This window comes from Eubalaena glacialis, chromosome X, assembly GCF_028564815.1.
Source record: "Eubalaena glacialis isolate mEubGla1 chromosome X, mEubGla1.1.hap2.+ XY, whole genome shotgun sequence".
Lineage (NCBI taxonomy): Eukaryota > Metazoa > Chordata > Mammalia > Artiodactyla > Balaenidae > Eubalaena > Eubalaena glacialis.
Genome location: NC_083736.1, coordinates 67,240,677 through 67,255,986, shown reverse-complemented (window position 1 = coordinate 67,255,986; position 15,310 = coordinate 67,240,677). Strand labels below are relative to the sequence as shown.

General features: G+C 40.0%; 1 protein-coding gene across 1 annotated transcript; it reads left to right on the top strand.

Moving 5' to 3' along the window:
• Positions 1-755: 755 nt before the first annotated feature.
• Positions 756-2,277, top strand: LOC133082306 (nucleosome assembly protein 1-like 2). Its single transcript, XM_061178851.1, is given in 2 exon segments — positions 756-1,608; positions 1,610-2,277. Coding segments are annotated over 2 exon segments (1,182 nt in total). The 5' UTR covers positions 756-894; the 3' UTR covers positions 2,078-2,277.
• Positions 2,278-15,310: the final 13,033 nt, after the last annotated feature.

The window sequence follows — 15,310 nt, the reverse complement described above, 5'->3', positions numbered from 1 at the left end:
TTCATTGTTAATATTTTAGTGTTTTACCCCCTTCTCTCTTCTTCGTGTATTTGAATATAAAAGACTCTCCCCCCTCCCGCCCTGCACATGTGTCCTTACAGTAGGAGATAAAATAATGTAATAATCTCAATGGGCTAAAGACATTCCTATTGTTTGTTTGTTTTTGTAATCAGTTGACATTATAGCTGCAACCTTGAGCTCTTTTGGAATTTTTTTAACTGTAATACTCGTTAAACATGGGATAAAAAGAAAGCATATACGTTTTAGAAAAGGTTATTGAACAACACTCAATTAGTGGTCATCCGTATTAGATCTATTAATTTTCCATATAAGAGAGACTTGGAAGTCACGTTTCAGGCCTCTAACAACTCCCTTAGCCTGTACTTTTTGCTCTTCTAAGATAAAGTTTTCTCAGGTTTACTTAAGATCTAGGTTAGTCCCAATCTGCTCCTCCTCTACTAGATTGTCCTCAACCCCTCCAGTCTAGAAATTTTGGAGCCTTACCGCTGGGAAGGGGCGGGGCGCTGGAAGTGTGATGGATCTAATCATTCATTGGACAAGAGCTTGTCAATCACAGCTACCCAGCAAATAAGGTGAGCTTTGAAGCAAAAAGTTTAGAGAGTCATCCTCTGAGAAATCGGCTTGAGGCACCTCCTCCTTTTGCTTAGGCAGCTAGTGAGAAAGGTCATTTAGTGGGCTGCTCGGGCTGCAGCCTTAGGCTTGCTCCGGTATTGCACCCGCCTGCCCCTCTGCTGCTTCCTCCCCCTCAGTCCAGCTTCCGCAGCAGCCTCAACCGCTTCCGTTTCTGCCTCCATCTTAGCCCCCGCCGGTGCCCATGTCTCAACCAACTGCCGTCCACTCCACTTCGGTGAGTCTTTTCCTGTGAAAAAGCTAATGATGGAAGGGCTTGGGGAACAGGGTGCAGCCGGTGAAGAAGGCCCATTAATCGGCGCGGTGGCAGCCGAATCCTCTCCACAGGCCTTGATGGGGTACTCCTTAGATGAGGACTTTACTGAGAGCCTGCCTCTGGCAGTTAAGTACCGAGTGTACGCTCTCAAAAAGCTTCAGGCCAAATCCGGAGGCCTAGAAGCCAAGTACCTGAGGGAATTTCTTTCCATCGAGAGGAAATTTGCCGGCATCTATTGGCCCTTATTGGAAAAGAGACGCCAGATCATCAATGCGCTCTACGAGCCCACGAAAGAGGAGTGTGAGATGAAGTCCAAGGCCGAGGACTATGATTATAATGAGGTGGAAGATTATTCTAATGCTCAGATGCAGGGTCCGGAGGAGAATCCGGAGTATGAGGACTTGGAGGAGTACTTCGAGGAAGATTTCGAGGATGTGGAGGAGGTGTTTGGGGAGTATGGAGGAATCGAGGGACATAATGTGGACGAAGAGAAAGAGGAGCCTACAGGGATCCCCGATTTCTGGCTCACAGTTTTAAAGAACGTCGAGGAGATCTCTCCATTGATTCAGAAATATGACGAGCCCATTCTGAAGCTCTTGCGAGACGTGAAAGTCAAGTTTTCAAAACCCGACGAGCCGCTCGCCTTCACTCTGGAATTTCACTTTGAACCCAACGACTACTTCACAAATGAGGTGCTGACCAAAAACTTATACGCTCAAGTCTAAGCTGCATTACTCTGACCCCCACCCCTTTAGGGGATCTGCGGTGGAGCATTGCATAGGCTGCAAGATAGACTGGAAGGAGGGAAGGAACGTCACTGTGCAAATGGTCCTGAAGAAGCAGAGGCACAGGTTTTGGGGACTGATGCGCACAGTGACCCAGGAATTTCCCCAAGAGTCCTTCTTCAACTTCTTCAGTGCTCTCCGGTGGGGTCTGGATGCCGATGAAGATGAGGAAGACGTCTTCATTGCTCACACTTTGCGCACCTTTGTCATCCCTAGAGCTGTGCTGTACTTCACAGGAGAAGCACTTGAGACCGAGCAAGAGGGGGTGATCAGGGAATGTAATGAGCTGGCTTATGACAAAGTCGTTCATGAGAACGGGTTGGCTGCTGTTGAGGGTGCTAAAGGCCAAAGCCTGGACCCCCAGGCAGAAGATATTGATCGCTGAAGCAGGGAGGTTGGTGTATGTGGGCCCCCAGGTTAAGAGCCTGCCTGCGTTTACAGTAACCAAAACTCAACCATAAGTTACTTACAGTCTTAAAGTGTTGTCTCTTCCTGGTACTCTCAGTATAAAACTATGTCCAAATATATTTAACAATGCATTCCATCTAGCACTCCAGTAGTGTAAACTTTTTAAGGAAATGTAGAAGGCAGTGAATTCTCTAAGCATATGTAAACCTTGCTATTGTGAATTCATGGCTTTTGTCAGGTTGCTGTTAGTTTCTAGCCATGATAAATTACCAGAACTGATAACTGAGATATATCTGTTTGGAGATTTTTTTTTTTTCCTGGAAAAAGCAAAGCGAGATTGCCCCTGTTCCCCAGCCTTCTTGGTGAATGGGCTTTATTCTGTTTGCACTAACTGTGCCTTCAACTCTTTGTTATAGAAATGCAGCAAGTTATACTAAAATGCACTTGATTTGTAATTTGAGAAACTACTAGCATAAGAATAAACATTTGCAGCAAAACTACATTTGTTATTGACTGTTAACTTGTTTATAGGCTCCTGTATTTTATGTGATATAGTGATCTACTCAGAAACCCAGCTGTATTATTGTTTATCAGTGAGGTATAGTTAAAACCGTTTTCCCTAAATCCATAAATTGTGCCATGTACTTCTGCAAAGTGGGGTTAAAGTATGCATTTTCTTTTCTGGAATGTTCCTCCCTTTTATGGAAATTACATGATTAGTTAAGCTTTTTCCTTATGTTTGTTCATTCTAAAATAAAGTTAATACAAATGTTAAACACTGTGTTTCTTCTGAGGGTATTGGAGTTAAGGATATGGCCTTGTCCCTTCAAGTACCAGGTGGAGGCTTTGGTTGGGAGTTATTAGCAGATCAGGTTTATCCTTTGGGTATAGTATGCACTGTTCCTAGGGCCCACTACACTTTTAAGAGTCTACAATGATGTTCTGATTTGTTTTAAAATCAGAAGAAACTGAATATTATAATAATAACAATGTATACATAATAATCTGTCCTAGATTATTTTTGTCTTATACCAAAAGAGATGTAAAATATTATTCGTTTATGTATATATGAATATCATAGAGAAAAAGGGGCCAGGAAGGTAAAACTACCTAGACTCCATGAAAATCACAATGAGGCCCTGGGTCCCACCATTAGAAATAAGTGAAGGAGGGAGGTCATGGAGTGGTTGAGAGGGGTGGTAATGTGACAAAGGAGAAGAAAAGAGGGAGGGGAAGAAGGAAAGAGAGGGACAAGCAGTGATGGGTTCTTCAAGGAAAGGGGAATAGAGGGCCTCCAGGCTCAAGGAGCAGTAAATGTCCTGACTAGCTGGAGGGGAGAGGGTTAACAGAATGCTGGAGAGGGAGAGGTGGGGCCAGAGCCCTGTTTGGACAAGGCCTAGGAGAAATTGGAGTGGGCTTGGCAAGGGAGAAAGAAAAGGACTGGAGAGGACAGAGGAGGGGGAAAGGAAGGTAAGGACAGTGAATGAGAGGTCTGGAGGACAGAGAAGCAGAGGATGAAAGGGTGACGCTTATTAGAGATGAAAAAGCATTCCTTGCCATGAGGTTGCTGAAGTTCAGGTTTTATGGTTTTGGTATATTTTGCAAAAACTTTAGTACCCTGTCCAAGAAGAGGGACCCGAAAGGGAACTAGAGGAACATCGGTCTATTGTAAGTAACCTTTAATCATGCTCTTTCGTTGCCAAAATACATACACATATGAATTCACTAATTTTTATTAAACACCTTATATTGTACTATTTCTGTGTGCCAGACACTGTTCTAAGCACTTTACAAGTATTATCCTCTGTAATATTTATTTTATAAATGAAAAAGTAGTAAATGTAGCAGAGAAGAATTAATTATAATACCAATTAATACTTTCTTCCAAACCCCACTTTAACTGTTAACAAGCGTATAATTTTGTATCCTGCTTTAAAAAAAAAAAACTTACCATTATAGCATTAGTGTTTTCCTGAACTTTACATTTTAAAAGCTTAATTATTAATGATCATGCAGTATTCCAATGTATGAGAACACAATTTAACTATTATTTTAATGTTGGTTATTGGTTTCTAATTTACATAGTGAAGTAGGCAAATGTTCTATTTTCTAATATTAAGACATTTTATTCAAGTTTCTTTTTTTAATTTTGCCTTCTAAGACTTTTGCAAACTCTCTGAGAGCTAAATGGCAAATCAGAAGCAGGAGTCAAATCAAATCATTGATTAGCCAGAAGTTCAATGAGAAATATAGTCACTAGACTGTAACTTGATCTTTCACATGTATAGTCACAAACCTTTCCTACTCAACATGTATAACAAATCCTTTTCCTGCTCCCTGCACCAAAAATTTTTCACACATTTTTTGAACATGCAAGAACTTGAGAAATAGAGTTCTCTTGAGCCTTTTTAGGAGAATGATAAACTTTAGGCCACCAAAAAAAATGAATGGAGGATCTAATGCAAAAGTACCAATGGTGAGCATTAAATCAACTTAACTATAGGACTAAGATTATGAACATATATGGTTAAACAGAAAACAATTTAAATTTTATGAGCACTATCAATGTGAACATAATATAACTAGCAAAAGTTGGGACTAGAAGGGGGATTTCTTCTTTTATAGCTGAGGATCAAAAAATCTGGCAAGGTAAGTAACAGACATAAGTATATATTTAAATAATGCCCTACGAAAAACAGTATAATCAACAAAAATTAGATACTGATTTTTTTCCTATCATTGCTCATGATAACAAATCAATAGATACTTTTTAAAGAAATCAGTAATTAAACATTAAATAAAATTGTGTTTATAAATGTAACAACTAGAAAAAAAGGCAAATTTTCCAAATTATCAAAAGGAAGATTCAAAACTAAACTAAGAAAATAAGTACTGTATAATAAATAAGGAGAAAAAAGAAAAACAGAAAACCTAAAACAGATGTGGTTAGTGAAATAAGATATAACATTTGACTCTCCTTGTCTGGAAAATGCTTCCTTAGATATCCTCATGAATATCTCTCACCTCTTTCAAATATCACTGTCTCAATAAGGCCTACCTTGACCACCCTACTTTAAATTGTATGTGCTTCCTACATATACTCACAATTTTCCCTTACCCAGCTTTGACTTTCCCCCGTAGAAAATAGCACCTTCTAACTCACTATATGATTTACTTATTTGTTATTTATAGTGTTGATTGTCCTTTCACAGTAGAATATAAGCCTTGTGAGAGCAAGGATTTTTGTTCATTGATGTTCATTGATTTTTTTTTTTTAACATCTTTATTGAAGTATAATTGCTTTACAATGGTGTGCTAGCTTCTGCTTTACAACAAAGTGAATCAGTTACACATATACATATGTTGCCATATCTCTTCCCTCTTGCATCTCCCTCCCTCCCACCCTCCCTATCCCACCCCTCTAGGTGGTCACAAAGCACCGAGCTGATCTCCCTGTGCTATGCGGCTGCTTCCCACTAGTTATCTATTTTACATTTGGTAGTGTATATATGTCCATGACACTCTCTCACCCTGTCACATCTCACCCCTCCCCCTCCCCATATCCTCAAGTCCATTCTCTAGTAGGTCTGTGTCTTTATTCCCATCTTGCCACTAGGTTCTTCATGACCTCTTTTTTTTTTCCCTTAGATTCCATATATATGTCTTAGCATACTGTATTTGTTTTTCTCTTTCTGACTTACTTCACTCTGTATGACAGATTCTAACTCCATCCACCTCATTACAAACACCTCCATTTCATTTCTTTTTATGGCTGAGTAATATTCCATTGTATATATGTGCCACATCTTCTTTATCCATTCATCCGATGATGGACACCTAGGTTGCTTCCATGTCCTGGCTATTGTAAACAGAGCTGCAATGAATATTTTGGTACATGACTCTTTCTGAATTATGGTTTTCTCAGGGTATATGCCCAGTAGTGGGATTGCTGGGTCATATGGTAGTTCTATTTTTAGTTTTTTAAGGAACCTCCATACTGTTCTCCATAGTGGCTGTATCAATTTACATTCCCACCAACAGTGCAAGAGTGTTCCCTTTTCTCCACACCCTCTCCAGCATTTATTGTTTGTAGATTTTTTGATGATGGCCATTCTGACCGGTATGAGATGATACCTCATTGTAGTTTTGATTTGCATTTCTCTAATGATTAATGATGTTGAGCATTCTTTCATGTGTCTGTTGGCAATCTGTATATCTTCTTTGGAGAAATGTCTATTTAGGTCTTCTGCCCATTTTTGGATTAGGTTGTTTGTTTTTTTGTTATTGAGCTGCATGAGCTGCTTGTAAATCTTGGAGATTAATCCTTTGTCCGTTGCTTCATTTGCAAATATTTTCTCCCATTCTGAGGGTTGTCTTTTGGACTTGTTTATGGTTTCCTTTGCTGTGCAAAAGCTTTTAAGTTTCATTAGGTCCCATTTGTTTATTTGTGTTTTTATTTCCATTTCTCTAGGACCTGGGTCAAAAAGGATCTTGCTGTGACTTATGTCATACAGTGTTCTGCCTATGTTTTCCTCTAAGAGTTTGATAGTGTCTGGCCTTACACTTAGGTCTTTAATCCATTTTGAGTTTATTTTTGTGTATGGTGTTAGGGAGTGTTCTAATTTCATACTTTTACATGTACCTGTCCAATTTTCCCAGCACCACTTATTGAAGAGGCTGTCTTTTCTCCACTGTATATGCTTGCCTCCTTTATCAAAGATAAGGTGACCATATGTGCGTGGGCTTATCTCTGGGCTTTCTATCCTGTTCCATTGATCTATATTTCTGTTTTTGTGCCAGTACCAAACTGTCTTGATTACTGTAGCTTTGTAATATAGTCTGAAGTCAGGGAGCCTGATTCCTCCAGCTCCATTTTTCGTTCTCAAGATTGCTTTGGCTATTCGGGGTCTTTTGTGTTTCCATACAAATTGTGAAATTTTTTGTTCTAGTTCTGTGAAAAATGCCAGTGGTAGTTTGATAGGGATTGCATTGAATCTGTAGATTGCTTTGGGTAGCAGAGTCATTTTCACAATGTTTATTCTTCCAATCCAAGAACATGGTATATCTCTCCATCTATTTGTATCATCTTTAATTTCTTTCATCAGTGTCCTATAATTTTCTGCATACAGGTCTTTTGTCTCCTTAGGTAGGTTTATTCCTAGGTATTTTATTCTTTTTGTTGCAATGGTAAACGGGAGTGTTTTCTTAATTTCACTTTCAGATTTTTCATCATTAGTATACAGGAATGCAAGAGATTTCTGTGCATTAATTTTGTATCCTGCTACTTTACCAAATTCATTGATTAGCTCTAGTAGTTTTCTGGTAGCATCTTTTGGATTCTCTATGTATAGTATCATGTCATCTGCAAACAGTGACAGCTTTACTTCTTCTTTTCCAATTTGGATTCCTTTTATTTCTTTTTCGTCTCTGATTGCTGTGGCTAACACTTCCAAAACTATGTTGAATAATAGTGGTGAGAGTGGGAGAGAGAGTTGTCTTGTTCCTGATCTTAGTGGAAATGGTTTCAGTTTTTCACCATTGAGGACAATGTTGGCTGTGGGTTTGTCATATACGGCCTTTATTATGTTGAGGAAAGTTCCCTCTATGCCTACTTTCTGCAGGACTTTTATCATAAATGGGTGTTGAATTTTGTCGAAAGCTTTCTCTGCATCTATTGAGATGATCATATGGTTTTTCTCCTTCAATTTGTTAATATGATGTATCACGTTGATTGATTTGCGTATATTGAAGAATCCTTGCATTCCTGGAATAAACCCCACTTGATCATGGTGTATGATCCTTTTAATGTGCTGTTGGATTCTGTTTGCTAGTATTTTGTTCAGGATTTTTGCATCTATGTTCATCAGTGATATTGGCCTGTAGTTTTCTTTCTTTGTGACATCTTTGCCTGGTTTTGGTATCAGGGTGATGGTGGCCTCGTAGAATGAGTTGAGGAGTGTTCCTCCCTCTGCAATATTTTGGAAGAGTTTGAGAAGGATAGGTGTTAGCTCTTCTCTAAATGTTTGATAGAATTCGCCTGTGAAGCCATCTGGTCCTGGGCTTTTGTGTGTTGGAAGATTTTTAATCACAGTTTCAATTTCAGTGCTTGTGATTGGTCTGTTCATATTTTCTATTTCTTCCTGGTTCAGCCTCGGCAGGTTGTGCATTTCTAAGAATCTGTCCATTTCTTCCAGGTGGTCCATTTTATTAGCATAGAGTTGCTTGTAGTAATCTCTTATGATCGTTTGTATTTCTGCAGTGTCAGTGGTTACTTCTCCTTTTTCATTTCTAATTCTATTAATTTGAGTCTTCTCCTTTTTTCTCTTGATGAGTCTGGCTAATGGTTTACCAATTTTGTTTATCTTCTCAAAGAACCAGCTTTTAGTTTCATTGATTTTTGCTATTGTTTCCTTCATTTCTTTTTCATTTATTTCTGATCTGATCTTTATGATTTCTTTCCTTCTGCTAGCTTTGGGGTTTTTTTGTTCTTCTTTCTCTAATTGCTTTAGGTGCAAGGTTAGGTTGTTTATTCGAGATGTTTCCTGTTTCTTGATGTAGGCTTGTATTGCTATAAACTTCCCTCTTAGAACTGCTTTTGCTGCATCCCATAGGTTTTGGATCGTCGTGTCTCCATTGTCATTTGTTTCTAGGTATTTTTTGATTTCCCCTTTGATTTCTTCAGTGATCACTTCGTTATTAAGTAGTGTATTGTGTAGCCTCCATGTGCTTGTATTTTTTACAGATCTTTTCCTGTAATTGATATCTAGTCTCATAGCGTTGTGGTCGGAAAAGATACTTGATACGATTTCAATTTTTTTAAATTTACCAAGGCTTGATTTGTGACCCAAGATATGATCTATCCTGGAGAATGTTCCATGAGCACTTGAGAAAAATGTGTATTCTGTTGTTTTTGGGTGGAATGTCCTATAAATATCAATTAAGTCCATCTTGTTTAATGTATCATTTAAAGCTTGTGTTTCCTTATTTATTTTCATTTTGGATGATCTGTCCATTGGTGAAAGTGGGGTGTTAAAGTCCCCTACTATGATTGTGTTACTGTCGATTTCCCCTTTTATGGCTGTTAGTATTTGCCTTATGTATTGAGGTGCTCCTATGTTGGGTGCATAAATATTTACAATTGTTATACCTTCCTCTTGGATCGATCCCTTGATCATTATATAGTGTCCGTCTTTGTCTCTTGTAATTGTCTTTATTTTAAAGTCTATTTTGTCTGATATGAGAATTGCTACTCCAGCTTTCTTTTGATTTCCATTTGCATGGAATATCTTTTTCCATCCCTTCACTTTCAGTCTGTATGTGTCTCTAGGTCTGAAGTGGGTCTCTTGTAGACAGCATATATATGGGTCTTGTTTTTGTATCCATTCAGCCAGTCTGTGTCTTTTGGTGGGAGCATTTAATCCATTTACATTTAAGGTAATTATCGATATGTATGTTCCTATTCCCATTTTCTTAAATGTTTTGGGTTTGTTATTGTAGGTGTTTTCCTTCTCTTGTGTTTCTTGCCTAGAGAAGTTCCTTTAGCATTTGTTGTAAAGCTGGTTTGGTGGTGCTGAACTCTCTCAGCTTTTGCTTGTCTGTAAAGGTTTTAATTTCTCCATCAAATCTGAATGAGATCCTTGCTGGGTAGAGTAATCTTGGTTGTAGGTTTTTCTCCTTCATCACTTTAAGTATATCCTGCCACTCCCTTCTGGCTTGCAGCGTTTCTGCTGAAAGATCAGCTGTTAACCTTATGGGGATGCCCTTGTGTGTTATCTGTTGTTTTTCCCTTGCTGCTTTTAATATGTTTTCTTTATATTTAATTTTGATAGTTTGATTAATATGTGTCTTGGTGTGTTTCTCCTTGGATTTATCCTGTATGGGACTCTCTGTGCTTCCAGGACTTGATTAACTATTTCCTTTCCCATATTAGGGAAGTTTTCAACTATAATCTCTTCAAATATTTTCTCCGTCCCTTTCTTTTTCTCTTCTTCTTCTGGGACCCCTATAATTCGAATGTTGGTGCGTTTAATGTTGTCCCAGAGGTCTCTGAGACTGTCCTCAGTTCTTTTCATTCTTTTTTCTTTATTCTGGTCTGCAGTAGTTATTTCCACCATTTTATCTTCCAGGTCACTTATCCGTTCTTCTGCCTCAGTTATTCTGCTATTGATCCCATCTAGAGTATTTTTAATTTCATTTATTGTGCTTGTCATCGTTTCTTGGTTCCTCTTTAGTTCTTCTACGTCCTTGTTAAATGTTTCTTGCATTTTGTCTATTCTATTTCCAAGACTTTGGATCATCCTTACTATCATTATTCTGAATTCTTTTTCAGGTAGACTACCTATTTCCTCTTCATTTGTTAGGTCTGGTGTGTTTTGACCCTGCTCCTTCATCTGCTGTGTGTTTTTCTGTCTTCTCATTTTGCTTATCTTACTGTGTTTGGGGTCTCCTTTTCACAGGCTGCAGGTTCGTAGTTCCCGTTGTTTTTGGTATCTGTCCCCAGTGGCTAAGGTTGGTTCAGTGGGTTGTGTAGGTTTCCTGGTGGAGGGGACTAGTTCCTGTGTTCTGGTGGATGAGGCTGGATGTTGTCTTTCTGGTGGGTTCGTCCACGTCTGGTGGTGTGTTTTGGGGTGTCTGTGGCCTTATTATGATTTTAGGCAGCCTCTCTGTTAATGGATGGGGCTGTGTTCCTCTCTTGCTAGTTGTTTGGCATAGGGTGTCCAGCACTGTAGCTTGCTGGTCGTTGAGTGAAGCTGGGTCTTGATGTTGAGATGGAGATCTGTGAGAGATTTTCGCCGTTTGGTATTACGTGGAGCTGGGAGGTCTCTTGTGGACCAGTGTCCTGAAGTTGGCTCTCCCACCTCAGAGGCACAGCCCTGATGCCTGGCTGGAGCACCAAGAGCCTTTCATCCACACGGCTCAGAATAAAAGGGAGAAAAAATGGAAAGAAAGAAAAAAAGAGGATAAAATAAAATAAAATAAAGCAATTATAATAAAAAATAAGAAAAAAAATTATTAAGAGTAAATTTATTAAGAAAAAAAAATTTTTTTTTAATTTTTAAAAATAGATTTATTAATTTTTTATACTGAAAATAAGAAAAAAATTATTTAGAAAAAATTTATTAAGAAAAAAAATTTTTAATTTTTTAAAATAAAAAATATGAAAAAACTTATTAAAAATTTTTTTAAAAATAGAAAATAGTGAAAAAATTATTAAGAAAACATTTATTAGGGAAAAAAAAAATTTTTAAGCCAAAAAAAAAAAAAAAAACAAAAACGGACGGACCTAACCCTAGGATTAACGGTGAGAGCAAAGCTATACAGACAAAATCTCACCCAGAAGCATACACATCTACACTCACAAAAAAAAGGAAAAGGGGAAAAGTTAATATATCCTGCTCCCAAAGTCCATCTCCTAAATTTGGGATGATTCGTTGTCTATTCAGGTATTCAACAGATGCAGGCACATCAAGTTGTTTGTGGAGCTTTAATCCGCTGCTCCTGAGGCTGCTGGGAGAGATTTCCCTTTCTCTTCTTTGTTCGTACAGCTCCCGGGGTTCAGCTTTGGATTTGGACCCGCCTCTGCATGTAGGTCCCCTGAGGGCGTCTGTTCCCCGCCCAGACAGAACGGGGTTAAAGGAGCAGCTGATTCGGGGGCTCTGGCTCAGTCAGGCCGGGGGGAGGGAGCGGTATGGAAGAGGCGGGGCGAGCCTGCGGCGGCAGAAGCCGGCGTGACGTTGCAGCAGCCTGAGGCGCGCCGTGCGCTCTCCCGGGGAAGTTGTCCCCGGATTACGGGAGCCTGGCCGTGGCGGGCTGCACAGGCTCCCGGGAGGGGCGGTGTGGAGAATGACCTGTGCTCGCCCACAGGCTGTTTGGTGGCGGCAGCAGCAGCCTTAGCGTCTCATGCCCGTCTCTGGGGTCCGCGCTGATAGCCGCGGCTCGCGCCCGTCTCTGGAGTTCGTTTAAGTGGCGCTCTGAATCCCCTCTCCTTGCACGCCGCGAAACAAAGAGGCAAGAAAAAGTCTCCTGCCTCTTCGGCAGCTGCAGACTTTTTCTCGTGCACCCTCCCGGCTAGTTGTGGTGCGCTAGACCCTTCAGGCTGTGTTCACGCAGCCAACCCCAGTCCTCTCCCTGGGATCCGACCGAAGCCCGCGCCTCAGCTCCCAGCCCCCGCCCGCCCCGGCGGGTGAGCAGACAAGCCTCTCGGGCCGGTGAGTGCTGCTCGGCGCCGAGCCTCTGTGCGGGAATCTCTCCGTTTTTCCCTCTGCGCCCCTGTTGCTGTGGGATCCGCGCTGATAGCCGCGGCTCGCGCCCGTCTCTGGAGCTCGTTTAGGCGGCGCTCTGAATCCCCTCTCCTTGCGCGCCGCGAAACAAAGAGGCAAGAAAAATTCTCTTGCCTCTTTGGCAGCTGCAGTCTTTTTCCCGGACTCCCTCCCGGCTAGCACCGAAGCCCGAGCCCCAGCTCCCAGGCCCCGCCCGCCCCGGCGGCTGAGCAGACAAGCCTCTCGGGCTGGTGAGTGCTGGTCGGCACCGCTCCTCTGTGCGGGAATCTCCGCTTTGCCCTCCGCACCAATGTGGCTGCGCTCTCCTCCGTGGCTCCGAAACTTCCCCCCTCTGCTAGCCGCAGTCTCTGCCCACGAAGGGGCTTCCTAGTGTGTGGAAACCTTTCCTCCTTCACAGCTCCCTCCCACTGGTGCAGGTCCCGTCCCTATTCTTTTGTCTCTGTTATTTCTTTTTTCTTTTGCCCTACCCAAGTACGTGGGGATTTTCTTGCCTTTTGGGAGGTCTGACGTCTTCTGCCAGCGTTCAGTGGGTGTTCTGTAGGAGCAGTTCCACGTGTAGATGTATTTCTCATGTATCTGTGGGGAGGAAGGTAATCTCCGCGTCTTACTCTTCCGCCATCTTGCCCCTCCCCTCGTTCATTGATTTTTGATCCTGGTTCATCGATGTATCCCAAGCACCTATAATGGTGCCTGGCACAAGGTAGCTGCTCAATAAACATTTGTTAAATATATTAATCAATATCTGTCTTACTAAATGTGAATGGGATAACTCATCTAGGAATTTATCCTACAAATACACATTTGCAAAAGTACATGCTCAAGGATATTTACTGTAGCACTGTTATAGTGAAATAATGGGAAAATTTTCAAGTCCATTGGTAAGGTCTATTTACATAATTACGGTCCATCTCTACAGTAGACATTCTTAAACACTATGAGACAGCTATATACACCAATGAAGAATAACCTCTAAGGTAAAATGTTAAGTGAAAATAGCAAGATGTTGAACACTATATTAGACTATCATTTTTGTAAAATTTAAAAAATATATAAAAGGATTTGATCACATATTGATCATGTATTGATTCTGTACTCTTCTGCAAAGATACATGAGACCATAGTAATGGTGGTTGCCTTTGTGGAAGGGAATAAGGACATAATGGTGGGAGGGAGACTTCCTCTTAATCTATGCTTTTATCACATGTGTGTAGATCTCATGGGCATAAAAACTGGGCCTCTGGGAAGGCTTTGGAAGGAGAGCTTAATAAATAGGAGAGCTATTTATAGAGCTTAATAAAATCCTCTTAATAAAGAGGTTTGGATTATTCTACCTAAAATATTGGGAGGAATTTGTTTCTGCTCTAGTTGTTTTTTTATAACTATTTGCATCTTTAATGGCTTGTTTGATTTCAAGAGAGAAATGAGAAATAGGGCCCATTAAAATGTAAAGAGACTGGAGCCTGAGGTAGCAGAAATGTATAAGGGACCTTTTTAAAATAGGAATGTGTGTTAATTTTAAGTTTTTATTACTGCAGTGTACACTTACCTCCCCCATCTCATATATTTGCCAAAATCTGTTATATATACAAAGAACTTATGTGTATGGTCCCAGATGTAAATCAAGTAAATGGGTTTTGTTCATATCTGAGTCCATATAGCTTGTAGAGATAATGGGATAGCAAGAGTGTCTACCAATCTAACTTATTCAGCAAAAAGTATACCTAAGAGCCATGAGTGAATGGATATTGCAAAAGCCATTTTCCTTCACAATTAGTTCTCTTTAAAATTGATTGGTCTAGTCTGATTCTTTGATTCTCAAAGGATCTAGTACACCAACTGGTATACTGGAGTATTGGAGTGTGTGTGTGTATTCCTTTAAAATCCAGTAGTAGATATATAATTTATTTAACTCCTTTTTCCCTGCCAGAATTCCATGAGTTTTACAGTGAGAAAACAACTTGATTCTTACCTTACTCCATGACTTAGTAGTTGTGTGATTTATTTGGCAATGATTTAACTTACTAAGTTCTGATTTTCTCATGTGTAAAGTATCTATCCTTATGTATATATATTGTGTATTCCTAGGATATCTCCCCATTCTGGCAAATATCCCTTTCTTTTTGGAAAATTGCTCCTCTTCCCACTCCTAGAATTTTGGTTCTAGTGGAGGTTGTATCTCTGGCCACAGAAGTGCTCATGTGATTCAAGTCAGTTCCATCTGAGTCCATCCCTAGAATTTTTCCAATTGAATCTAAGGAAGACAATCTTTTTGTCTCAAGTGGCAGGGCTAGGATAAAATTAGTCCAAGCCATGCAGCTAACCACAGTTCCATCTTCGTGAAGCCTGAAGTTCACATTCCTTCCCTGGTTTCTGCTTTCCTAGAGCTTTCAAATTCACCTGTTCAGCTCTTTCTTTGATTCAGTAAGTATTTTTTCAATATATATATTTTTTCCTACATAGAGCTTGCTTTCTATCATGGGTATGTAAATTATGTCTACCTCACTAAATTACATCTATGCTCACAAAGTTGTCAAATGCTAGTAAATGGTATGGTAAATGCTTATCCTAATGCACTACACGTAGACACTCAGTGATACTATAGCACATATAAGAGGAATAAAGAAATAATTATTGCTACTTATAATCTCACACTACTCTCTAGGTGTGGAATTGGTAACCAGGGGGCCTTTTGTTTATTGGTAAAATTGAATATGCACATTTGAAGGAATTAGGACCTAAATTACTCTGCAAGCGAATAGAGGAGATAATCTAGAACCAGGGGAGGGCAAGGAAGAACTCTGGTTTAAGGTACAAGGGAGAAGAGATGCATTAAATGGGCAATATTATCTCCAAAGATGATTTCATGTGTGGACAAACTATAAAAATAAATACAATATATTCAAAATATTGACTTGATATATAGTTTACTA